Here is a 27,870-nt window from a genome sequence, read left to right as displayed (position 1 = left end):
TAGGCACACATCTTCCAGCTGAAGTACTTCTCATATGGATTTTATCTAAACCAGTTTCTCCCCTCAAAAATATGGATTAGTTCAATAGCCAGAACTGCTTTCTAAAATGTCTCCAGAGCAAAATGCAGCTGAATATCAGTCTTATTGTGATTAGATTAATTCACTGGAATGTCATCAACATTGAGGCAGGTGCCTTCCAACTTGAGAACAGCTGGAAGTGCTTTTTCTATAAAGTCCCAGGTGCCAAAAGGCAGTCAGTGAAAGCAATTTCAGACACAGAATGAATTAAGGTAACAGCTGATGACATTAGGCAGCAGTGTTTGGCAAAATATCTGATTTCAAAAGGAACAGTATCTTTAATCACATGGGTAATATGTTGTGGATGATGAAAGGGATGCTCATCCATGAGATGATTCTTGTCCAGTGAGTTTAATACAATCTATATCTTCATATTTCCATTTGGATGAGGCATCCTGCCCATGTACCATCTAATGAGACATCATAGATATTCTCCCAGGTTTTTATTTTGCTCTTGCAGCTATCATAATGAAAGCCCTTACTAATTTTTTAATTATGAGTTCTATTTGTTGTAACGATGAAGTTTGTCCAGTCCCATAAAATCTTCTGAATGATGGAATCTCCAGAGCTTTCATTCAAGTAATTATTTAAGAGTATTATATGACAGGTAAAAATGTAGCTATTTACCACTGCTGAAAAAGCCTAATTTCTTGTTAATATTTTCTTCTTTAGTCAACTTATGTCTTCTTTATGTCAACTTATCACCTGTGCTGTTTGGGGATCAGGAGTAGGGCATAGCTAGGAAAGAAGATTGCCACTATGATTTCTAAGTCCAGCTCAGAACCTACTTTGCTGTCTGTATCTAGACACTCATCACCAGCAGCTGTACTGGTAAATTGTCAAGAAACAGTATCTTTGTTTCTTGATCTTTATTACTGTGTTTTGCTTTCCCCTTCTTTGAAGATCTATGCAAGCAACTGTCAATGAAATTGCTGCACTTACCTTCTTATATTGACATATTTCCCAAATATATAGGTGCTTGTAACCATTTTTGCAATGTTACTTCCACATGCTTTTCCTCCAAGTCATCCATCAAAGCTGATTAGACGATACATTTTGTGCACTGAGGTGGGAAAATGCATTCTAATATATCCCTTTTCTTATTATACAGGCTATCATGCATTTAAGGTTCACTTTAATATTCTTCTAGAATAAATATATTTTTTCTTATTTCAAGTACTGTTATGGTATTAAAATTTATTCATAACTTCGCTAGTGGCAAGATCAAGTTCAGTGGTTCAGTGTGGTTTGCACATCTGGATAAGTTGGCTTGTATTATAAGGTTACCATGAATTAACATTTAACCTAAATATTTATATTTTATAATTACCATTCAGTTAAAAATGCAGTTTGTTATACTTCAATCTGTTCTCTGTCTTTGGGTTAAGAATGTATTATTTCATTTGTTAAGTGACATCATCTAATGCTCAAGAGTGGCAGCAGGCAAATATTTTAACTCTTCATTATTCATTAGTTTCCATTCTGGTTCTTCTAACTCCTGGGACCATCAAGTCATTACATGCTTGAACTTGAGTATCATTATTGTTGGCACAGGCTTGTCAAAGCATTAGAGCTGGCAAGGCACACAAAGGAGTGGTGTGTGGTGTCACAAGTACACATTGCTGTAAATCATCATCTTCCTGAGTTTTGTCCTTGTTATTTTCATATGACAAGATACTGTGTGTGCAGTCCTGTACCATAGTAAGAGTATTTTCTGTGGAGCTTTCTGATGTTCTGCCCTTTTCTTGGAAAGGATTATTTGCATTTTCCTTTTTTTTTTGCAGAAAATATGTCATGTATGCTTTCTGTCTAAGCATACATGACATGTAGTCTCTAGTTATGATGATAAATGTTAGCACCAATCAGTTGAATCAGCAGTTTTTATCCTGTTTAGCAATGTTGATTTATCAGCATAATTTAGCTTTCTAGAAAATGTGCGGGAAATAAAAGTGATATCTGCCATCTATGAAACCCTCTCCACAGGACTAGTTTTGCAGCAACAGGGGCACATTTAAATTTCTATCATTCATTAATAAAATGCTTGTACAAACCTAGTGCAGAAACCTAGGAAAACCTAAGCTAATCTCTCTAGTGCTCAATAAGCTGATTTCCTCAATTGCAAACATGAATCAGTTCTCTTAGCAGATGACATTTTATTCAAGGGTGGTTTCCTCGTTACCTGAAGGCACTTTTATTTCCTTTTCTTTTTCCATCCATTATATAATACTCCATGAACACGGTGTGTAGAAATTAACCTCCAAACAGCCACTTCCTTTCCCTTTCAACCTCTTCAGCAGGAGAGGGAAAAAAGCAGGACCATGGGTTGAGATAACAATTTACTGAAAGCAAACAGCAATGGACTAAGAAATGCCCAGTAACAGCAACAATATTAATAACAAAAGTATAGAAGAGGAGGAGGTACTTTACACACAAAAATGTGTTCATCACCTTGACTTAGTTCTGCCTGGCTGCCGGGACAAAAACAGGATGGCGGCCGCTCCCACACAGAGCGCCACGTGGTTTCCCCAGAAAAAGACAGGATGGCAGGTGCTCCCCACAGCGCTCTCCTTGTCCCTGAGCTGGGAACAAGAAAACAATGGACAGTCCCTAAAAGCTAGATTGGATTCTGCTTTGGATTCTGCACTCGATTGCGCTCAGCTGTGGCTGGCACTGGCGTTGCTGCTTTTGACTGCTCTGTCCAGGTCTGCTTGGCTCCTTTCAGCTTGGGTCAGACTCAGCTGAGATCTACACATTTGGATCTACAATAACTTTGCAAAGGATTACTGTTACTAGATTACTTTAGCTGATACAGTCCATTTAAATATGAGTCCTTAATAGACCTCTTGCCTTAGATGAGGGAAACTGTTTACCCAGGGATAATGCTGCTTTTATTTTTCCCAGACTTCTGTACCCTACTAAAGTGACAAAAATTAAACAAATACTTCCTAGAGATAATAAAACAATTGAACAGAAGAAGATTACTTGCCATTTCTGGTGCCTTCCTTTCTCTCTGCAGTACGTGGGACAGCAGTGTGGCTTCATTCAGTCTCTCAACTTCCAGCTTCTGGACTCGTATATGGGATATATACATGGGATATATAGTGTTGTTTCCTATTCTAATTTTGTTTCAGCTTTCTAATAATATCCATTCTTTCTTATATAACTCTTAGTCTTTCCCATAGATTTCATTTCATTTTTTTAAATGAACAGTAGAGCTTATCATCTTACTATACCTGCTCTGTACTGACTTTAAGTTGAATGTACCATTACTTCCTTACACAGAAGCAATTGAAAGCACTTCAGACTGATGTTTCTCATTTAATCTACCACACCTCCTTTAAACTTACTGTAGGGTTATGAAGCTACCTTTTACTCCACTTCTGCAGTTGTTCCTTTCAACATTTTTGTTTTAGCATCCTTTTTCTTTCACATCGCTATCTAGTGTTAATGACAAAGTTTCCATGAAAATGTGTGGATTTTTAACATTTTGTGGATATTGTGGATATTATCCAATGTGTGGATATTAACATTTTCAAAAAAATATCATCTTTCTTGGGAAAATTTAATTCATCAACACATATACCTGACCCCCAAAACTTGTGTAATAAAATCCTTCAGTATATTTTTTGGTTTTTCAGCAGTCCACCAACATCTATCCAATACCCTGGTCTATTTGGTTCTCATGTTGTACTATAGTTAATATTTTATAGCTCTTACTTGAATGGTAAATATTATCTTATTTTCTATTTCAAAGTTTTATACTGCTTCATTTCAGAAATTCCCATCTGAACCATAGCTTATGTTTCCCTACATACACTCATTTTAAGTTCAGATCCAGTTGCTCACAAATTGGAAGCAGATATTCTAAATATATTCTAAAGAAAGATTTCTCAGAGATAATCTAGGAAGTAGATGCAGGGTTTTCTGACAGCATTCAAATAGATATATATTTATATAATATATATGAGCTTTTTAAAAATCTAGATCTACGTACACATATGCGCAGAGCCTGTTTATGTATGCACACACACAAACACCACACACACAGTTATGGTGTATCTGCCCTCTGTGTCTTCTGCTTTATAACATCTTGAAAAAACTTTTTTTCATTTCATTCATACTTTCTTGAAATTTGGCTTTTGGCCGTCACCTTTTAGCAGTTCTGTAAAATAATTTTCTGTGAAAGAATGACATCATACATCCCACAGGTATTTATTGCTGGGTTATAATCCTGCATATAAATGCTTATCTCTCACTCCTCCTGAACACAGAGAGGCAAGTATAAACACCTGTAAAAAATATAGAGCAGTGCATGAATATGCATGCTTTGAAAATGCAATAATGTGAAAAATAGAACTTTTGTAGTTTGCAAAGAATTGTATGAACAATATGATTGCCTTTTCTAAATAACTTAGTTATCAAAATAAATTCTTGTAACAAAAAGCAGGATGGCTTTCAATCCTGTAGAATGAAGTTAAGAAACTATGAAAAGTCTTTCAATATGCAAGCTTCAAATCAGCCATGAATAAACAACTTTAGCTCTAAAATACAGAGGAAAAATTCTTAGTTAGAAAGGGCTGTACAATCTTAATCCACTCCACATAGGTGGGTGGACTGTGTTGTGCTCTTACTTGCTTTGTTGCATTAAATAAAGTGGGTTTTATGAGTATTTTCCTTATATTTCCATATAGCTGTCTCGCATACTTCTTCCAAAATTCAGTTCATTTATTAACATGATCTTTTTATTAACACTTTTTAGAACATAATGAGGTTTTATTTCATTTTTCATCCTTGTCCCTCTCAAAGCAGAATTCTAAGTGCTGGTGATTTTTGGCTTAAGTTCATTGCATGTCCCAAACTCTTACAGAGAGGATTTTATGAAAGGTTAAATATTTTTAATGACTTAATGTTTTCAGGATATATCTCCATCTCATGCAAGGGTCTTATTAATTGTCAGAGTGATGCAGAATGAGACTAACCATGATATATATGATGCTTGAAAGGCCTCTGAATACATCCTGCAATACAAAAATTGTTTGAGCATTAAATATTTCCATTTTTTTATTTTAATAAAACCTTTATTTAAAAAGAAAATTAAGAGGAATAGTTTTTTGTCATAATTTGAGTGTCATTAGTTTTACACTTAAACCTGGATTCGTCTCATCTCACCTCACATGGCTGAGAAATCTCTTATGAGACTTCATCTTTCTGTAAGCAATGAAGAGCAGTAATGTTTTGCTTCTTTGTTTCCAAGGAAATTTGAGCAATTAGTATACTAATTTAGGCCCTTTATGTCACTAAAAAATCACAAAGGACAGTTTTGAATTGTCTTGCTTATATCCCTGATTTTTCACCCTAAAGTCAGCTGACACATATATAGATGCTTCTCATTACTATGAGCCTTTGTACTACGGATCAGAAAAAGTTGCCATGTCATCTATTAACATGAGCTAGGTGAACCTTGCTGATGTTTCTTGCCACTACTGTTACTTCAGTGTTGCTCTTCACTTCTTTTTCTTAAGATCAATCCAATTATGTTTGATCCAAACCCATAATAACTTGTGAAGCAAGTTCTTTGCAGTCAGCAGGCTGCAAGAAGCTGGGCTGCTGAAAGGTATTCCTCTTCGTGTTAGATTTCTAAAGTCAAATTTTCTCTCTTTTTCAGTCAGCATTACAGGTCCTTATTTCCACCTTCATTGTGCAGTGAGTGCATGATGTTCAGCCCTACCAGGCTAAACAGTAAAGCTGACTAGGTCTGCCTGGCAGATGTTCATTCTCCTTTCCTTGTGGGGAATGGTTTTGGAAAATCAAGATATATAAATCAATATATCCTAGCACCTCATATTGCACTTTTAAAATGAAATCTAGTAAAAGACCATTTGCTATATTAAAACTGTTTGACCTCAGAATTACATGAAAATTACATTATTCATGATCTTCTCACCAGTGAAGAGAAAGAAAGTTTTGAATAGTATACTGTAAAATGTTCAGGTTATGCATACTTTAAGTTGTTTAGATTTCTTTTAATTAGGAAAACATTCAGGACATTATAATAATGCAATATATTCTTTGTGCATCTAAAATTAGATAGAGAATAAGTCCTGTCTCTGCTAGGCTAAACCTAGATTTTTATAAACTTGAAGAAAAGGCTTGGACTGGGTGTTTGGATTAAATTTATCTACTCTGAATTTCAGAAAAGGTTGTCTAATTGAAATAAACTGTATGCTTGATTTAAAAAGTGCAAACTTAAAGCTATGGTTGATACATAGTCTTGAATTAACCTACATTTTCTGACTCTCTATTGATTTTGAAAAACTTTAAATAACTGTATCAGGGAGCTTTATTCTGTGTCAGTCAAACCAATTTGCATTAAAACAGTACTTTAAGAAACCCCTCAACCAAAAGTCCTGGCTAAAAAAATGCTTGAGAAGTACATTCCTAGAAGCCTAAAAAGAACTGGGAGGGAATGACCAGAAGAAGTATCTTTGGAATAGAAGTGTTTTCAAAAGTGAATGTGCAGTCATTCTCTTCAAAATGCTGTCTGAAAAACATTCACAAAAACATACCACCTTTAACTCGGGCAGAAGAATTCAATGAAGTTTTATGTTTGGTTTTGTGTGTTTTAAAAGGTTTCCTCTTTTCTTTTGTAGCAAGCATTCTCTAACTGTGAACAAATTCCAGCATTTTAGCCATTGAATCCTCTTTTATAACACAAACCACAGGGGGCCTGCTTCAGTGCAGGAAGCTGAGACCCAAGTAAACTTCTGAGTTTCAGCCTTGGCTAACATAATGATTTTCTGTTTTTCTGTCACCTGGAGCTGTTTTGGTACATGAAGACAGGAAGAAGTACTACTAGAGATTTACCCAGTAATTTAAGATACATAAGACTTTGAGAAAATAATATTCTCTCGGTGGTATTCTCAACTTTTATGATGATAAATTGATAGGGACTTCATCACAGAGATTTATTCCCTAAGGCCTTATTGCTCTGTGTATAGTATAAGATGCATGATTTTAAACAGAGGATTTTACATCACTGACTTTTAAGATTTCCTAGTTTAATTTTTCAGCAGGTGGTTTATAGAGCTAAAATATTTCAAAAATCTGTTTAAAAGTAAATGGTGCTGGTAGGACGTTCAAGCTGTATGAAGATGAAATTTCTCTACATGACAGCAATGCACAGATTGTGTCGTGTTGCTTTCAGAAAAGCAAAGATTTTTTTACTGACTGCTAAATGACTTATGCTGACTTTCATTTTTTTGTGTTTTGATTTTTTTCCAGCTTTCATTTGCAGCAACAACTCCAGAGCTGGCTGATAAGAAAAAATATCCTTATTTCTTCCGGACAGTGCCATCTGATAATGCAGTGAATCCAGCAATTTTGAAGTTACTCAAACATTATCATTGGAAAAGAGTAGGAACTTTAACCCAGGATGTACAAAGGTTCTCTGAGGTAAGATTTGCATAATTTATAGAACACACAAAGAGATACTAATATCAGACTTCTAAGGAGTTAGTTCCTTTATTAATTGCAATTCAGGAAAAAGAAAAAGTCCCACTGTTTCAGTCCTGTTTGGCTTTCTCTTAGTAGGTCACATTTTCTGTACTGAATAAGCTTAATTCCCTTCTGGGGTTTATTTGAATGTCTGTAATGAAAGGTACCCATGTTTTCACATGTCTGTTTTTCTCACACAAGATCATTGCACCCCAGTGCAAAGGTTCCTTTATACTCTTTGATTTGCAAAAACATATGATTTGAGGGAGGCTTGTATTCTGACTCTGGTTCACTTAAAAAGAAGAATAAATCAAATTTCACCATGTTCCTTTTGTGCTCTGATTTATTACAAGCATCAATCTGAACATTGAGGAACAAAATCTGGTAAGTCTGTGGCTGAAAATATTGGAGAAGCTTACTGAGACAAAAAAATGTCTGAAGCCCCCAGAACTAACGAGATCACATACCAGGCACCCCACAGATCTTTCAAGTTTCACTCTGAGCAACATTTTGGCCTTAGAAATTGCAATGAACTATGGACTAAATGCCATTAAGCATGGTTTTAACAACTGATTGAAAGAAAACATCTTATATGTAATAAATCAGAGCAAGACAAGGAAAAGAGTTGGCCCATTAATTATTAGAGAGGTAAAACTAACAGAGACATGCCTGGTTGTTTGGTTGTTGGGAGTTTTTTTCTTCTTCAGTATTGATTTTATAAAAGGCTGACTGTGCTCTGAAGACTAGAGTAATTAAAACTAGGGAAGAAAGATAAGAACAGGTTAGAGTCATCTTAGATGAGTCAGATATTTTCAAATTGTCTGGCACAATTAATTCACTGTGGAATACTTAAGAAATCTTAGACTCTTCCCTTATGAGCTTTGAGAATTAAAAGATAAAATGTAAATGAATTGTGGAGGGAGGGAAGAAACCTTTGTGTCTGTCTTTCCAGAAAACACATGAAAGCCCTGGGAATTGTAGGCCAGTCAGATTAAATTTGATTCCTGGAAAGACACATGAGCAAATAATCTGTTTGGAATCACACAGGTGATAAAAAGATGCTAAACAGTAGTGAAAATGGATTTGTCAAGAATAAATCATATAAAGCAATCTGATTTCCCTCTATTACAAGGTAGCAGGTCTCAAGGAGGTGTGATAGGTGATGTGCAATATTTCATAACCTATAAAATGTTAAAAGTGTTCCTAAATAAAAGTAGGGAAACTTAATTTTGGTGAAGATACTGTAAGAGCAGTCTTGTCTCTAACCAATATTTCTGCAACAAAAGTTAATTGACATCAGGTTAGTAGAATATTTGTTTTTAAAACAAATGCTGAAGAAAAAAGTCACCAAAAAGTATGGTATGCTTTACCCTTCTCTGTCTTGGAAATAGTTTCAGTGAGTATTTATCACTGGTATACTGTCAAACAAGAAGGACAAGATTCTGTCAAGTGGTATTCTCTAGAAAGAGATAAGGTTTTCTCTAGATAATATGATAGAGAAAATGTCTATTAAATTGCATTTGATACTTACTTGGGAAAAGCTGCAAGTACTTTGCTGAGGACAGGATTGAATTTCAGAATGATATTGATACTGGTGTAACTCCAGCCAGCAGTCAAGCACCACACAGTCACTTGGTCATTTCCCTGCGTGCAGGTTTGGGGACATAATCTAAAGGGCAAAAGCCAGAAAACTCAGGACTTGAGATAAAGACAGACTCATAGGGGAAGCAAATCTGTGTGCACAAGCAAAGCAAAACAAGGAATTAGTTCATCACTTTGCATAGGCAGGCGGGTGTTCAGCCATGTCCAGGAGAGCAGGGCTCCATCACACACAGCAGTTACTTGGGAAGATAAATACCATTACTTCAAATGTCCCCCCCTTCCTCTTCTTTTCCCACTTAATATATTGAGTATGATATCATATGGTCTGGAATATCCCTCTTGTCAGTTTGGATCACCTGTCCCATCTGTGTTTCCTGCCAGCCCACCATACAACCCCAGCCCCTTGCCAGCGATGCAGTATGGAACGCAGAAAGGCCTTGACTCTGCAAGCCCTACTCAGGAATATCAAAAACATCTCTGTATTATCAACCCCGTGTTCAGCACAAATCCAAAACACAGCCCCATACTGGACACTGTGAAGAAAACTAACTCTACCCCAGCCACGACTTCTGATAAGGATTGTAATAAAAACAACATTTAAGTGAAAAAATGCAAAATAACTATGTAGGCAGCAGATCTCCAGAGAAAGATATGGCAAGCACTACAATGAACCACAAATTGAGTGACAGGCAAGACATTTAGACTCCTTGATTTACTGTAAAAGGTAGAAAGGAAGCAAAGAGCTCTCGTTGCACCATCCCGATGTAATGCAATTTTGACATTTATGGCACACAAAGTAAACCATAACTCTACTTAGTGTTCATTAGGTGGAATTTGGAACATCAGGTCTAATATCATCTTCAAGAAGGAAGTAGATCAGAAAAGTCTGCAAAAAAACATTGGGTCAATTGGAAACACATTTAATGAGAAAGATTAGAAGTGAAAAAAAAAGTCAAATAGAAAGGGTATATTGTTGAACTTTTCTTGTGTAGGGTTTTTGAGGATAAAACTAAGCAAACACAATACAGGGATTCTTGGTCTTCCTTTGGGACAGCCCGAGGGACTTCCTGTCTGTCAGGGTCACTTAAGAAGTTCTAAAACTGCATCTTTCAAGGGTTTGCAAGAGTCCTGCACTTGAGTTCAAAGCCTCTCCATTTCTCTTGAAAGGTAAGGAACAACCTTCTGTGTCTACAAACTCAATTTACTGTGATTCATTACAGCTTTCAGGTAGTGCAAGATTCAGTTAAAGCTTCCTTGAATTGCAGTGATTTTTATACAGCATGTTGAGTCCGTTGTCTTCAAAATGATTAGAGCTCAATTCTTCCTTTTTCAACTCCATGTAGAGTTTTTCCCTTCCCCATACAGACAGTGAAGCACAGGAAAAACTGCAGGAACTAATTAAATAGCTGTCTGGGAGCAATGAGGAATGGGAGTCAGAGCAGTAGAGCAGAAGAGCATGTGACGGCTGGGCAGAGCCGCTGCAAGAGAGGAGGGTAGACCCAGGGATTGAGGTCAGGATCAGCTAAGTGTGCAGATCATCAGGCAAGCAAGTCCCTGGCAATGAAGGTGGTCCAAGGCCAAGCTGACCAATCAATCCATAAGTCAGGGTCAGGTCTAGTGACTGCTGGATAGGTCTATGGCAGAGACTGAAGACACAGGACTAGAGGTTGGATAGAGCTTCCAGAGGAAGGACCATCAAGGCCTGTTAGTGACCCTCGGGTGCTGGTCAACTGAAACTATAATTTTCCCCCTAAAGGAACATCAGGTAAAACTATTCTTCTGATATTTTTTGAAAGTGACAAAATAGTCAAATAGGATCTTAAACATCTCTCTCTGTTGTAAAATGCCAATGAGCTTGGGATGTGAATGATCTTATCTATAATGAAAATGCATTACAAGCCATTAGATCAGAAGTAACTGAACGTTTCTCTTACTCTTATGCAAAATAAAATAAGCAGAAACTAATCAATGGGATCTTTAGAGAAGCCTGTGAAGTAACTCAGGTGGTTTTACTCTTAACAGTGAGACAGACAGTTCTCTCATGTTTCTATCTCCCATCTCCCAAACTGCATCAGTTTGACAGATCTCTTTCTCTTTTTTTAATCTAGAGCAGTTTGAACATCTATCTAAATGTCCTCCAGTGGTCCTTCCACGTAAACACATGGGGGAATAGATGCTTGTTCTTGCATAGGGACTTCATACCCATGTAGTTTAGTCAACAGGAACCTTGGTTGCATCTCTTTACCTGCCATCTAACTTCAGGGATTTTTGAGCTGATGACTTTTTTTCCTTAGCTAGATCTCTGTCTCTTGTCCCTCTGCAATTTATACTTTGATCTTATCTCCTGAATAATTAAAGCTCACCTAACTTGTCTGCAGGTTAACTGCCCCTTAAAATCATCAAGCTGTCTTTTTGGTTTACTTTGCCTTGTAATGAGGCAGTTGTCTCAATTGCTTAGTTAAACTGGAGTGAGACAGATAATCTCTGAAGGCCAAGATCACAGAGGATCTGTTGTTTCTATTTCAGTTGTTTCGTTTGGGAATCCTTTCTGACCCAGGCTTTGGGTTATCACCCATTTCCTTTTACTTGGTGAAAAAACTTCTCTTCCTTATTAAAAAATGTTCTCTCTTCCTTCTTCTCCAGGTTGCAAAGAGAGATAAAGGGTAGGTAGAGAGAATGGAGAACTTTATGCTGCTGTAGTTTCAGTTCTTAAAGCACATGGGCAATAGCTATACATCTTATACTGCTATTTTGGCTTGAGACTCCCTTTCTTGGCATTACTTGGATTCAAGGATTGTGACTTTTCATGTGACCTGTATTTTATGGCTGCCAATAGGTGAGCTCACTGTTAGCATCCTTTGTGAGTTCTTCAGGTCTCTTTGTATGACCATAAATATCCTTTCCATTGGGTTAATGTTTCAATTGTGTAAGTTGAATTGGTGTAAGACTAATGTACACACTTCATCAGTTCTGTTACTTAACTAGGACAAATTCATAGCTACTGTGCTTCTATGTCCTAGATTTTATGGATTGCTGCCCTGTTTTCATCCTCTGGGAGAAGACTCTGTTTCAAAAGTTAATTCTGGGGCAAAGATTTATAAATAAAGTTACCAAATATTTCAGGATTTTCAGCTCAAAGTGTTTGCTATGGTTTATAACTGTAGGGTAATTTAGGTTGGAAGAGATCTTGGGACATCTCTCGTCCAACCTGCTACTCAAAGCCAGTCTAGCTTTAGTGTTTAATAACCCTGAAGAGTTATAGCTGTTTGTCCTGGTTCTGGGCAGGAAGAGTTGGTTTTTGCAGTATCCAGGAGAGGACATCTCCAGGACCCAGAAGTTATTTTATACTACCTCACCTCGTTGCTGGGATTTGGGGGAAGGGAGTCTTTTCCAGGGAGAAGGGGTCCGTTCCTGCTCTGCGTAGTGTGGTGGAGGGAGCAGTTGGGAATTGTTGTTTCCATATGAATTGTTCACATCTTTCTTGTACCCTCTGTCATTAGTATTGCTGCTGTCACAGTTCCTTATCTCATTGCTGTTTCCAATAAATTGTTCTAATCTCATCCCATGATCTTCCCCTTTTATGCTTCTTACTCTCCTCTCCATCCCACCACTGGGGAAGGGGAAGAGAGTGTGAGCAAGAGGCTCATGGTTTCACTGTGAGCACTAAATTGGAGAATAGCATTCCTAAAGCACAACACTGTTGCACACATACAGTTTTCAGAAAAGGCCTGATTATGTCCTGTTTCTGATTCACAGATGAGCTTTCAGCTAATTGAAACTTATGCAGTGGCTGGTGCCTCAAGTTTTACTGCTGCCTGGCAGTACCTGTTTGGGATTTTATTTTGAATTAGGCAAACCAAGCAATATTCCTGTGGTTTGTGGTTTGCTGTCTTTCATGCTTCAGTGGGAAGAGTCATGGGAATAAAGCTATACTTAACTATCAGTAAGTCAAAAGTTTTGGATGCCACCAGTATTGAAGATGTAAAGGCTACAGAATATGACTGGGAAACAGAAAAATGTATACTCACGTACTGGTTTTCAGATAATACTTTATTTGCTTATTGGTAATTCTAGTTTGCATTGCTTCAGTATTTTTCTGTTATTTCCTGTACATCTTTAATTTTATTTATACACCTTTTTATTCATAGTATGTTTCAAACTGGAAGCTAACACTTGATTGCAATGGTACACTAAGAGAGCTTCCTTATTTTGTGATATAGACTGGCTTCAATTACTTCTTTTAGCAATCATCTCATGTTTAAATTCATTGAAACTGCATTTTAAGTTAACATTTGATAGCATATTCATGATATTCCTAGATTTAAATATATATATATACATTTTCCTCCCACTGAATACCTTGTCTGGGATTGTTTTAAAAATAAGTTAAATTCTGTTCATCTCAAGTGAATCTTTGTTTTTCCCTACTTAATAGTCATGTCTTTATGTGATTTCTCTGCTTCTTCATGGAAATATTGACAACTCATAATGTAATTTTATAAATGTAGGTGGCATTTCAAAAAGACAGTAGGAATGAGAAGTATGCAGTATGATAATGAAATACATTAACAATATCAAGATAAAATATTCTCTCCTGTGACTCTGTCACAGTCTTCATTGAGTTCAATAACTTCAAAATATGTCAGTGACAAAAACTTAAGAAAAACAAAACTTGTAAGTGGACAAAAAGGCTTTTTTTTTCTGGGGGACATGATGAACACTAAGGACTTCTTTAGATTATGTTGCATTTTGTACACTGACAATGCAGCATCTGTGAAAATCAGCAGGCCATCAGGGTCCATTTTACCTAACTTTAAAGAGTTTAGGATCTCTAAATTCCAAGTCTCATCCTAGAAAATGCAATACTGGAAAAAAAAAATTGTTCCCAAGAAAAGCAGCTAACAGTAAGTTTTCTCAACATAGTATGCCTGTTGCTGTAGAGAAAGCAGGGTAGAAGTATTATTAATCTAGAGTTTTATTTATTGCAGCCTTGCTTTGTCAATGTGCAGTCTGCAAACTTGCATCTGAGTTAGGGGTCAGTTCTGTTAAGAATTCACTGGATAAGTAGAGGCAATGAGAGATTTATTGTATGGCTAAGAGGACTTGGGGAAAATAAATGAGATAGCTGTTGACCTTTCAAGTTTCAGCCAGAAAACAAACTTGAGACACCAATTTTCGATGACTGTACGTATATATAATGTAGACTTCAAGGTGTGATTATGCTTTTTGACTTCTTAGGTTTGGCTTCTGAGGATCAAAAAGAGGAGCAGAGCTTTCCACTCTCCATCACAGTTGCCAAGATGTTTTAGGCAGCAAGAAAAACATTACTTTTTGTCCATGAATGAGCTTTGAAGCCTCAAATATACCAAAAAACATAAATGTTTATTCTGGGAGCTCTGAATAGTACACAGCAATTTCACCCTAGAAGAAGAGCTCTACCTTCATCTTTGATCAGAAAAAAAGGAAAGGCAGAAGATTAGAGATACACAGAAGGCAGTAAAAGGAAAATATGGGAAAAAGCATGAAGAGAAGATTTTGAGAGCAGGAAAACTGAGACATTATAGATGTAATTGTTTAACTATAAACTCTTAAAAACTATCTCTTCCTAATGCTTGCTTTTTTTCAATGTGTCATGTGCCTGAGATCTTCTTTCATATTGCCTTATTCCCATTTCCTGACTGATTTCTGTAGCAAAATCTTAGGAACAATTTAATTCAAGTTTTCTTGACCTTGCAGAGAAGAATAAATTCCTCTATTCTTCTGTCTTATAACTATGCTTTCCTATAATTCAAGTTGATACATTAAGATCTTCCCAGAAAGGCTGTCTATGAAAGTGACTTTTACTAATTAAAGGGAAACTGATGTACTAGATCTAGTATGATTCTTCTGGGTCCTGGTAAATATTTAGAAGACATGAGATTATGGCAAGGTCATAAGACTATGATATAGGAAATGGGGATAAATCAGAGAGATAGAACCTTAGCCCAGGTTTGTCCCTCTTCATAGGAAATGGTCTGTGTACATTCAACTACAAATCAGGGGGTCATTTTAAGTGAGAATTGTAAATAGTAGTTAGAAGTGACTATGTGCAGACAGCCTTTTAGTACCTTTGCAGATGAAGACTACACAGACTCCCTGGGAAACTTGTGCCAGTGGTTGGTGACCCTCGCTGTTGCAAAGTATTTCCTGATGTCCAGATGGTACATCCTAGGTTTCAGTTTAGGTTTCCTAGGTTTCAGTTTATGCCCTTTGATCTTGTCACTGGGCATCACTGAAAGAAGCCTTTCTTTATCCTCTTGACCTTCATGGTCCTTCTCTGGTCTCTCTCCAGTGTGTCCACATCTCTCGTATTGAGAAGCCAAGAACTGAACCCGCCACTCCATGTATGAGCTCCAAGCAGAGGAGAGGGATCACCTCCACTGGCATGCTGTGACAACACTCCTTCATATAGCCCAGAATATTATTAGCTTTATTTGCCACAAGGGCCCATTGCTGGCTCATCTTCAACCTGGTGTCTACCAGGACCATCTCCACCAAGTGCTTTCCATTGGGCATATATTGCTGCAGGCTGCTGTTCCTCCCCAGCCCAGGGCTTTGCACTTCCCTTTGTCAAACCTCCTGTCAGCCCATGGCAATATGACCCTACTGTACATCAGACACTCATCCCAGTTACATGTCATCAGCAACCTTGCTGAGGGTACCCTCTGCCCCATCATCTAAATCATTAATGAAGATGTTGAACAGGACAGGAGCCAGTACTGACCCCTGGAGTACACTGCTACTTTCTGGACTCCACCTAGACCTCATGCCACTGGGTGAAACCATTTGGGCCAGTTTTCAATGTACCTCACTGTCCACTTGGCCAGCTCATACTCTATTAACTCTATGAGAATATTACGGGACAAGGTCAAAAGTCTTGCTGAGTCTAGATAGACAATATGCTCCATCACCTTCTCAAGGACTGATGTGAGGTAGACTGGTCTGTAGTTCCCTGACATTTCCTTTTCTCCAGACTTCAGGTACTTCTCCCAGTCGCTATGATTGTTTGATTATTGGCGCAGTACAGTATCACCTACATTGGTGTGCTCAGTAACTGTTTGCCCACAATATCTCGTTTGGCTCATTATCCATCCCTGGGAAAAGCTCCATATTGTCCAGCTGTTTTGCCTTATAAAGGGAAACCCCTCCTCCTCATTTCCCTACCCTTCTTCCAAAGGAGCCCGTATCCCATTGCATCATTCAAGTTACACGATCCATCCCACCTTATCTGTGAGCCCCACAGCAGCTCACTGATACCTAAGTCACCATGTTTGTTCTCCGTGCTCTCTGTCCCTAGGAGCTGTGTTCTGGGCTTGGGTCTTGCAAAGGCCTCTCCTGAGCACCAGCTGATAGGATTCTTGACCCTCTGTAATTGGTGGCTGCAAGAGGGCTCTAAGCACCTTGGGTCAAGGGCACCTGGTCATGTTCATTGGAATTTGCCTAAAGCATTTTGGGGCCATGCTGGCATGGCTCTCCTTATCTCATCCTTGCCTGGCAGTAGCAAGCACCTTCAAGTTTCTCAGAGGATTCCTGAGTTTTCTCATTACCCTGGACCTTCTGTCCAGAGGATCACAAAGCAAAGACCATCAACTGCTGCACAGTCTGCTGTATCTGTCTGGGACACACAAAAAATAAAGTCTGCATGGAGGCAATAAAAAGAGAGGCAGAAGGTAGGAAAAATAAATCACAACATAGTTTTAATGAAGGAAAATTATGTCAGAGATGGTAAGCTAATTGATTTCTTAGTACTATTAGAGTGGATTTTAATGCTTGGCTGAATTTTATTTTGGTTGATACAGTGCCCTGCAGGACCTGGGCAGAACAGGGAAGATCGGATGAGTGCAGGGAGTTCTAAGTCAGTTCAGAAGCACAGCCAGAGGGAAGGCTCCAGCAAACAGCAGTACTTTTAGAATAAAGAAGTTGATAGTGACTTTTTCTTTTTGAAGGAATAGCCCTGGGATGGATTTTTTTCATTGTATTAATTCATTACTTTAGGGAGAACAACTTACAAATTTGTGAAAGTTGTAGATGACACAGAGAATAAAGAAATTCCTATTAGAAAAAAGAAACAGTTCATCACAAGGGTTGTTCTGTATGATCTTGTTAAAAGGAATCAGAAAATGAAGTGTGGTAGGCTTTACATGTGGTAAGGTTTCCAGATACTCCAGGATTTTAATTAAACAGATTCCAGCTGATGCAGAACCATAAGACATTGAGGATGGTTTCAAATACTCTCTTTTAAACTCTCTTCCTTTGTATCATTATAGCTGTAGCCTTAAATATTTTATTGCAGATTTAAATTTTAGTTCTGTAAAATGTTTTACAGCCTACAGCATATGAAGAGACTTTCCATGTGTGGATATTTTAAATCCGTGTATCAACTCTGATTGTACCAGGCAGTCTCTTTCAGTGATAAATTCTTGTAGATTTTAGTCACACCCAATTCTTAACAAGAACGTCCTTTCCTTGTTCTTTTTTAGATCAAATCAAACAGAATTGTAAGTTCCTTCTGCAAGTGAAAATTTTTGATTTCCCTAATCAGTGTTACATCACCTTATGGAGAACTTACTTAAGAAATATATGTTTTTTTCTTTTTGTCAGAAAATACAGAGTTAATTAAACTCTGATTATTGAAAATTTTATAATAATAATCATACTGTTATGATACTGAAGATACACTTGAAGCTGTTTTAATTTTTGCCAAATGCCTATTTTTTTAGTCTAGATCAGACAGCTACTTGTGCGTTGTATTAGTATTACCTGGCTGAATCAGGACTTCCAGCGTACACATTTCTAAACTTTGACTGCAATCAATACTGTCAGAACAAACTTGAGATCAACCCTTTCTGTAAATGTCAAAAGCTAAATCACATACATGTGAATTAGGAGTTAAATTCACTAAAACTGTTGCAGTGGCTTTCTTGGCTTCTTCTCCAGAGCTCTTTGCAATTGCTGTGAAGAAGCTTTCAAGAGGTTCATAACCTAGGTCTGTAAAAAGTATATAGGCTTCAAAACCTGTGGAGTTTAGTTGTTCTTCCTCCTGACACAACTGATGGGGTAGTAGATAAGTCATTTTTGGGTACATTCCCAAAATTGGAGGTGGAGATGACAACTCACAGACCAATGAATGGTTACCAAAGGTAACCAAGAGTCAGCACTGAAATTTCTGTGTATTACAAATGCTGCCATTTTCTAGAAATTTAAAGCCTTCTTCTGGGGCTATAGGGATGTGCTTTCTGCACACGCAGAATTTGCATCCCAAATAAATTTCTGGACTCCAGAGTGCTACTGTCTGTACTTCAAAGGCTGAATGAAGGTCAGTGCTTTCTCTCAGAAAACTATTTCTGCAGATGATATTTTTGCTTTAGTTTCTCATTCAAGAACATGCCAAGGAAGTGAAAATTCTCTTTTCTCTTCCCTTCTCTTTGAATCCTCTGAAATGAATTCAAACTCACATCAGCCCACTGCCTGGATGGGGACCTAATCATCAGAGTGGCAGACATCTGCTAACTTTTTTGGCAGTAACTCCAAGTACTTTTGCTACTGTAATAAATGGGAGCATAACCCATTCTAGAAGGACGCCATGTAGGTGGAAAATGAGGAATACGTCCAGGTACTCTTAAACAGATACATAACAAGAAATGCTTATGTTTGCTCTGTGATGCTCTGAGGGAGGAAGGTGGGTGGTGAATTCCTGTACTTCATTCTGCAAATTACACATCTACTAAAGGGAGGAGGAGTACAGAACAGAATTAGACAATGTTGTACAGAACGTGTCGCTTACAAAACTTTTTTTGAAGTTCAGCCTGTATGTATATAGACATTGAGCTGGCACTGTTTGGATGATAAGAAATGAGCAGATGTTGGTATTCCTTCTGCAGAGACTGTTCTAGTCATTCCTTAGATATGCACAGTTAGTAATGCAGCATGAGCAGGAGTGCCTTTACTGCGCCTTTGTTTGTAGTGTGGAAACATAATGGAGATTTGTTCTCACATGTTTTACATCCCCAGTCTATACAGGAGTACTAAGAGGAGTGCAGACTTCACCACGACAGACAATACATGGCATTAACAGGTCTTAACAAGTACAGCAAAGCTTCTTTAATACTGTTCTGTGATCAAGTGCAACTTTCCAGACATGACAAACAGGTGTCAAGGACTAGGGTTATCTGTTAAGGCATCTCAATTTCATATCCAGGATGCAGTTGCTTTTCCTAATAAGTAAATAAACAGTAGCATTTAGAAAAATGCAACAGTCAAAATGTACGTGGGAAACAAAAGGCTCTGGCTTTGCAGTTATCAGGAGTGGTGCTTTGCATGGTGATTGCTGAAACCATGGCTTCCTACAGAAGCAGGAATTCATCCATAAAACAAATGTCCTTCCTATTCAATGCAGAGCCGAATAGCCCCATAGTTCCTCTTGCCTTCAAGCATGGACACAACAAAGTTCTTGTTTGCAGACACTAAGGAAGCAGGAACGTTTTCCATAGACCTTACTTGGCTCACTTTCCTCCCCTGCTTTATGCTGAACTCTTCTGAATCTTGTCATGTCTCCAGCTTGAAAATTTACCTTCTGTGATCCTTCTGCCTCTTGAGGTTGCACGTAGCAGAGGTGTGCTCTACTATACCCTTCATCTGTCTGAAGTGATTTTGTAGATGAGATACTAATTTTATACTGAATGAGTGCAGAATCTAGCTGCATCATCTTTATCAATGAAAAGTGTAGCCTTTCATTTTCTTCAAGTCATTTTCGTCAATGCCCAGCTTCATCAAAAATTGTCCACTTGTCTTTTTGAGACGTCTTCGCTAAGATTGTAAAACATCAATTTATGTCAGCACTAAAATCACTAGCTGGAAGGTATAAGAAGGTGGAATCTGTTTCGAAAGCCAACAAATTATATAAATTTTGATTTTCACTATATGGTTTTCTATCCAGTCCTGATAATCACATAAGAATCCATAGGAGTTCAGAGACTCTTAGGCTAGAATGGATCCAAATTGCTATGCTTATGCAGTGTGCTGCTTGTGAAGTTCCCAGCTCTGATATCTTTGTCTGTACTGAAAAGTTATATTCCTCACAGTACCAGAGATTGCAGAGCTATCAGCATCACATGGAAATGATATTCCCTGGAGAAGAGGAGGAGGGAAATATAAGAATTACCTTTTGATTATGGTACACTGCACTGTACCCTTTAGCTCTTACTTTGTTTTCTAATTTTCTTCATTTTAGCTTTAGCTTTATTTGTTCAATTTCAGGCTGTATGATGTTCTGATGCACTAGCAAACCAATTTGCCTACAGCCTAGTAAAAAATCTCATGTTTTGCCTCTGTCAAGTCTAATGATTGCAAAAGTGCTTGCTCTTGCACTGGCGGAACAGACAAGTGATCTCTGTTACCTTTGTCAGTCTTCTGCAATCGGTCCTGAGGTTTTCCCTCAGACTGGCTTTGCTTTCTTTGTCCAGCTTGGTGAAGTGAAAACCATGGTGTGAAGTTTTCTGTGGTGAATATCATCACCAATGGTTTCATAGATGCTTTTGTTTATATGAATAATGGACACTATAGAATGAATGCAAAAGAAAAAAGCAAAAATTTCTCAACAATCTGGAAGCTAGCTGTTTTGAGCTTTTCACTTCTGTTAAAGTTACTTATAATTTGTGCAGCTTTAAAAATACAAAACTAATGAAATCCCTCTACCTTGACTGCCTTGTTTAGCTTAAATTTTGTATCCTTAAAATGCTTTGCATAACTTGTTTCATTCTTTCCATATAAAATACTTTCTTAAATTTACCTCTGATTGAAACTTTCTTCTTCTGGCAAGATTCCTGTATTTTGTTGACCAACACATTTAAGCAAATTTTTGACTTCAAAAAAGGTAAACATTAATTCTGAATGGTCTTGATAAAACTGATGACTAGATTCAGAATTGGTCCTCTTAAATATTTACTGTACTAACAGAGTGTGATCCATGTAAAGTTTCAATTTTTCAGATGACTGAGGACATGCCTGCATAACTGATGCCTCAGGGCCAGAATGGTCCCTCTGCTTACAGAAATTGTTCTGTGTTTGGGATTCATTTTGTGTAGTGCTAACCATGGGAGAGGGAGATGATGATCTGTAGCTGAATGAGATGATGAATGGGGATTCAAGAGCACAGGGTGAAGGGTGATGGGAACAAGAGAGACTACAGGAGCAATAAAGTAGGGTGAAGGGACCTTTGATCATTGTTTAGTGAAAGTAATCAGGCAACCTGAAATATGGAACATACTGTAGCTTGAATACAGGCTTAACATATTTGCATTAGAAAAAATGGTTGATTGAAAATAAATTGATTAATTTTTATTTCTCTTATGGAAACAACCCTTCTGCTGAATGAATATTAAGCAGTCTGTGGTAATTCTTGATGAAGTAAGTGATTCACATTTACTAAAAATGACCTTAAGTAAGGCTCCCAGATCCTTTGAATCTGTGGTAGAAATTCTGTGCCAATTTAAAATAAAACTGTAGAGAAGAACTGAATACACATTAGTTTTCAATTGTTAGAATGAAAGACCTCTTTCTTATAAAACTTAACATAAGAATGAAAGAAAGGGAGGGAAAAATAATGCAAGTCATTTCAGATGTACACAGTACATATGTTTGAATTTCAGTTGGTGATGCAATGAAAGAAAAGCAACCCCAGCTGTAGCTAGGCTTAGCTGCAAACTTTTATCTGTGAAAAGAAGAAAACTAAGTAGAATTACTTGATAAGCAAATGTTGAACTCTATAAGACCTGAGATTCCAGATCTTAAGAATATCTCTTCACCAAAACCAATTAAAGTTCTTACCTGTCTTCAAGACAGAAAGAACTTTCAAAAAGGATTTTGTTTATTAAGGCTAAGATTCTGCCAGTGTCCATCACGTGGCTTTGATGCAGTGGTTTCTGACTAAAGCATTGTGCCCTCTATTTTGCAGGAATTCCAACTGATAAATTTTGTTTTGGCATTAAAATATTTGTATTTTTCCTTAAAAAGCCTGTTATGTTCCAGATCTTAATACAGTGTTATGTGGTATAATATAACAATCTTCCCCTGAGATTCTGTTGCTGACTGACATCATATGGTAGGGAATATCCTTTAGTCAGTTTGGATCACCTGTCCTAGCTGGGTCCCCTCTCAATATCTTACATATTCCAATTTTACTGATTTTGGGGGACAGGAGGCAGAGACAAATCCTTAACTCTGTGCAAGCAGGATTTAGCAATAGCCTAAACCCTGGTGGGTTATCAGTGCTGTGTTAGCCACCAGTGCAGAGCACAGCAACACATAGGATGCTGGGAACAAAGCTGAGTTGATAACTTCTTTCCAGCTGGACCCAGTACATCACATTATTCCTTTTTGCTCAGGTTGCTGCCAGAGAATGAAAGTCATCAGTGTTTTTAATCAGTAGATCTTAAACAGTCAAAAAGAACTACTTTCTGCCAATATCAAAGAATTTGCCATTTTTATTATCTACAGGGATTTATTAGAATTTTAAAAATGCAGACATTTAGTACAAGTACAAATAAATGAGGGGTGGGAGTTAGGCTGGATCCCGTGAAAAGTTAAAAATAGGAAAGTTTGGTTTTATCTCGTCAAAATGTAAATTTTTCTTGGTTTGCTGAGGGAAAATGCTACAGAATATAATTAATAAATTCATAAATCTGTTGTTTTGCATGTATTCATACTCAAGAACACCAGAAGGTTGAGAAATTCACTGCCATCCTTGTCACTGTCTTAGTGGTTAGTCATACGCATGAAAAAATGTGTCTTATTTGATCTTTAACTTCCAGACACTATATTTTTTGTATTTTTGTCTGCTAGATTAGAGATTGAAGTTAGAAAATCTCCTTAAGTAGGTAATTTATCATTTACAGACTACCATCAAGATCCAGTTCTGTCTTAATCCATCCTAGAGCTCATTTAGTCTCTTGCTGTACAGTCTATTTCCAAACTGCAAATCAATCTTACAGTTTTCGTCTGAAGTTTGAGCCCTATCTTGGCATTGCTTTTAGTGGAAAAACTGGATAGAATTGGTTATCTTCAGCTTTGGGAGAAGAGTGTAGGTACTGTAGTAGCACTGTAGGCACTTTAAGCATTTGTCTTTCTTTTGCTAGGCATATATCTTGAAGTGCACATATTTTTGCAAGTGGCCAGAGATTGCCTTCAATCCATGCTGCAATCCAGATATAGGTTGGCAAACTCTGAACTGTGCCCAGCAAAAGAGTGAGTAGGGCTAAGGTCTCCAGATAGGGGTGTCTGCACACCAATTGCTGTGTAAGAAGATCTGTTGGGGTGCAGGAACAAAACTGTCACATTTCCATTTGTATTTATTTTTATCTTAAAAAATAAAGAAGAAATTAAGTTTTACTAATATTTAGTATACCAATTGACACTGGTGCATTTCACCAATCTATGTGTCAGTCACATTGGGTTCCTGAAGTGTCCTGTGGGGAGAAGAGCTACTTCCCAACACTGGGGAGTTGAGAGTGGCATCCTCACTCATTCATTCACTTTCAGCTTATTCCATGTATTACTGTTTACATGTGTCCAGTTAAGTGAATTTATGGATTATATTATGTAGTTTTCACTAAACTACCAAATGGACAAGGGGCTTAAAAAGATTCCTGCAGAGCAACTGCAGATTGAAGATAATACTGGTAATGCCAGTAGAAGTGAACAGAAAGAAAATGAGAGAGCTGACATTTCTCCTCCTGCTAGTATGAGCTCTTCATCAGTCACGTTATAGGTAACCAAAATGATGAGCCAAGCATCATTTGCTTCACCTGAAAAAAGGTGAAGCAAAAAACAAAAAAAGTTACCAAGACCATTTGAAATATAGATTTATGGCTACTGTTGCTAATAGTATACCTTGCTCTAAAGAGATATTGTGCCTTGAGACATTTGCTATTGACAGTAAATGAAGACATTGAGATTAGGAAGACATTTAAAATTTAAGCATCCAGAACATGAAAACAAACCTCAAGTGATGTGACAGTCTGTCTAGTACTTTACATAGCTAAACCTAATGATAAATATTTAAAAGAAAATTCTGAATTTTCTTACTTAGTAAAACACAAAAACGCCCATATTTTTGAGGCAACACTTGTTCTTATTGCTCCAGTGAAAATGGCTGAAGTTATGCATGGAGAACAATAGGGTGAAAAAGTCCATTTGTCAGCAAATACTGTTGTAAGATGCACAGAAGAGTTGAAAAACAGATATTAAAAAATCATGCAGTGTAGGATTTTGAGAGTATCTGAAAGTACAGGTATTTCTAACGTGTCTCAGGTATTTGTTGGGTTCTATTTCAATAATGGAACAGAAAGAAGTATTTCTTTGTGAGCCATTGAAGGAAATATATACTGCAGAAGGTACATTCTCAGCAGTTATAATAAAAGTCATGTTTTATGGAAAAACCGTGTAAGTGTAGCCACTAATGGAGCAGCTGGTACAAAAAAAAATGTATTCCAGAGGGTTGCAGAGCTAGGATCACGTGCAAAATACCTTTGCTGCGTCAGTCATTGGCAAGCTCTTGCAGCAAAGAAGCAGGAGCTGAGCTGAAGTCCTGCAGTGCTTGTAATGTGGTTAATATTATATAAAAAAGACCTTATAAAGCTGAAACTTAATCTATTAGAATCTATTAAATAGCAGTTTGGAGAAACGATTGAAAACTAAGAGAAGCACCACGTTATTCCTTCATTTCCCCTCTCCTTTAGGACCATACTTAAGAGTATCACATCATCTGGTAACAATAGAGAATCACAACAGGGAGATAAAGAGGGAGAATTCCTGTCCTCCTTTCTCTAATATATGTTTTTAGACTCAAATATCAGTAGCAGCTGATACTTCCCTTACTTTGATGTGTTCATGTAATGTGGAGGAAAATATGGTTCCATGTCAATGGATTGTTATTTAAACATTTATTCACACAAATCAGTAATGAGTGGTCAGTTTTCTAAGTACTCTAATAACACCTGCACTCCTAGATAATATTCACCAATTTTTTCTGGCATTGAAATAAATAAATAGATGGAAATTTAAAGAATTATTCAGATTGCAGGATCCACAAATGTATAGTCAAACATGTCTGCAGAGATTTAGCAGAAATGTTATGTAAAGAAAGAGAACATAATTTAAACAAAATTATTGTTTTTCCCCTAACTCCTGGTCTAGTACAGCTTCTTCTTTTCAGAACGGAGTTTTCTTGTACAGACTATGGGACTATTCCCTGTGCTTCTAAGTCTCTTTCTTGTTTAAAGGAGGGAGGTTAATTTTACAGACAATTAATGTAACAGTGTGGTCTTGGGTTTTTTAATGCTAAATGGGCACTATCCTTCAAACCAATTCAAAACACATAACAAATGGCATGGACTGTATTTAAAACTCATAAATAGATAGAAGTTATTTTGAGGGAGATTATTCAATTCCATTATAGTCAAATGTGTACATAATGATAGTACATGTATACTCTCCTTCCTAAGAGGACTAAAACAAAGCATTGTATGTGCTTATGAAGATACCAAAAATTTTTTTCATAATAGATTATTGCTAGGTTTTGTGGGGATATAGAAGTCTGATTCCAGCTGTTCTTTGAATTCCAGACACAATCTAAATGGTTAAAAAGAAAAGGGCAGCAACAGTAAAAAGAGTCAGGACTTATGGTCAAGGAGAGGACCACCAATCCATACAAACAGACATAATTTTTACCACTTGATGCTGCCAACAAATGGCCCAAAGACACAGATTGAAACTGGTTCCTTAATTTGCAGCATAAAGCACTTTAAGTAATTCTCACCTGGAATTCTTACCTAGAAGATTTTGTCTTCTGTTTCCATACTGAATTAAGGACTTCCTCTCAGACAGTACTGATAGACTGCTTACATTTTTGTATGATTTTCCAGTCATGGATACAATTGGCTTTACTTTCTTAAACCAAACAGCTTGTATTAATGTGACTCTGGAGGATCCTGCAGAAAAAGAGAATGTTAAGCCAATGAAATGAAAAGATGCCACCATGGTTTTTTTGTTTTTTTTTGTTTTTTTTTTTTTTTTTGGTTTTTTTTTTTTTTTTTTTTTTAACTACATTGCTGCAAGAATGAATGCAAACACCAAAAGAATATTTAAGACAATCTGCCAAGAGGCAGCACAAGACCTATTCAGAATACCTTTGGGAATAATATAAAATAATGTGCAGAATTTATTTAGAAAGGACTTATATGACACATACAAGAAATTATTTTGATTTAAGAAGTTTCAGGAAAAGAGACTACAAGGAAGAAATCTCAGAACATAGAAGTCTGTCAAAGAAAAGAAAGAGCAATTAACAAAGGCATTAAAGGGTTCAAAAAGATAGGTACAAGAGCCAGGGGAAAATCTCTTTTCTAGAAAGACTTTTCACAGGTAACTGCAGTACAGCTTCAGCCAAAAATTGAAATCTCTGTGGAGGAAGTATGTGAATCAAACTGAGATGCTCAAGTACAGTAAATTATCACCACCATATGGTGTCCTTCTGAGGATTCTGGAGTAAATAAAGTGTGAAATAACAGTCATATGCCATTGCAGGAAATGTTGCTGCAAGGTTTTCTTCAATATTAAAAAAGATATTAATATAGTTATTGTATTTTCTTTAATCTTGGAGAATCAAGGGATAGTCCCAAAATTCCAAAATAAAGTTTAATCATCTAGTAGTCCTAGAAAATAGGATGAAAATGCTCTAATAGCAACAGTACTTTTTATTGCTTTTCCTGAATTTAACATTGTTTTAAAAGTGAATTTAATTCACTTAACACATATGAATTGATTACACTAACTGGAAAGGGTTAACTGAGCTATTAACTACCTTGCTTATCTAAATGTATGCTTTCCAAAGAGGAATGTGATCATGGATTCTATCCATTTTTAACTTGTTTGGTTTTTTAAACAGAGGTGGCTGCTCTCTAAAGCCTTTAGCAGAGGACAATCATGTCTCTCATGATGAATTTGGGAAAATCACTGATGTAGTAGATGATAGTGCCATTATCAGTTTTTAGGGGAAAGAGGTGGGAGGCAGAGAGATTAGAAGGAAAAATAGTAGTTTAGTCTGTAACTTTCTTCTCCCCAGGTGATATGAGCTACTATAGCTCCCCTTTTGCCAGAGAGTGTCATTTAAACATCCATTATTTTTTCTGTTGCAGACTTTTAGCAGCATTCTGTCACATTCTCTGAAGAAGCCCTGAACTTCAGCTTGCTGCTGCATATAAGAGACAGGGTCAACTTTGTGTGCTTCCTAGAAATCACAGTTGGCTGTTGTGTCAAGTACATGGCACCTTTTCAAAAAACATTTAAGTAGTTGAAATTGTATGCCTTGTCTTTTATTAGTTTTGAATTTTCAGCCTTTACTTTTAGGTTTATCCTTTGTACCTGAGCTCGTGGGTAATCTAAATGCAACTAAATTTTAGATTCATTAATTGTAAATGTGAGCCGCTTTATATGCATTCCTGACACTTTCCATTTCACCCCTCTTTTTTCTTCTCTTTTTATTTTTTTTTAAACAAGGTTTCCCAAAACAATTAACACCATAGCCACCATACAACTCCTACAAGACTGCTGTTTCCTCCTACAGGTGTAGCGTGTAACCACTTTGTCAGAGGTTTTTGTGCT

The 27,870-nt window shown here is 37.0% G+C and overlaps 1 protein-coding gene across 2 annotated transcripts in view; it reads left to right on the top strand.

Moving 5' to 3' along the window:
* The window catches only part of GABBR2 (gamma-aminobutyric acid type B receptor subunit 2), a 454,194-nt gene that overhangs the window by 174,692 nt on the left and 251,632 nt on the right, over positions 1-27,870 (top strand). For both annotated transcript variants that reach the window (XM_068194855.1, XM_068194863.1), the window contains one exon: positions 7,360-7,530. In XM_068194855.1, the coding sequence (XP_068050956.1) occupies positions 7,360-7,530 (171 nt within the window). The remainder of the gene's footprint in view (positions 1-7,359; positions 7,531-27,870) is intronic.

The sequence above is a fragment of the Anomalospiza imberbis genome, chromosome 1, assembly GCF_031753505.1.
Source record: "Anomalospiza imberbis isolate Cuckoo-Finch-1a 21T00152 chromosome 1, ASM3175350v1, whole genome shotgun sequence".
Taxonomy (NCBI): domain Eukaryota; kingdom Metazoa; phylum Chordata; class Aves; order Passeriformes; family Viduidae; genus Anomalospiza; species Anomalospiza imberbis.
The sequence above is the reverse complement of the archived record's forward strand: the minus strand, read 5'-3'. Positions and strand labels throughout refer to the sequence as shown.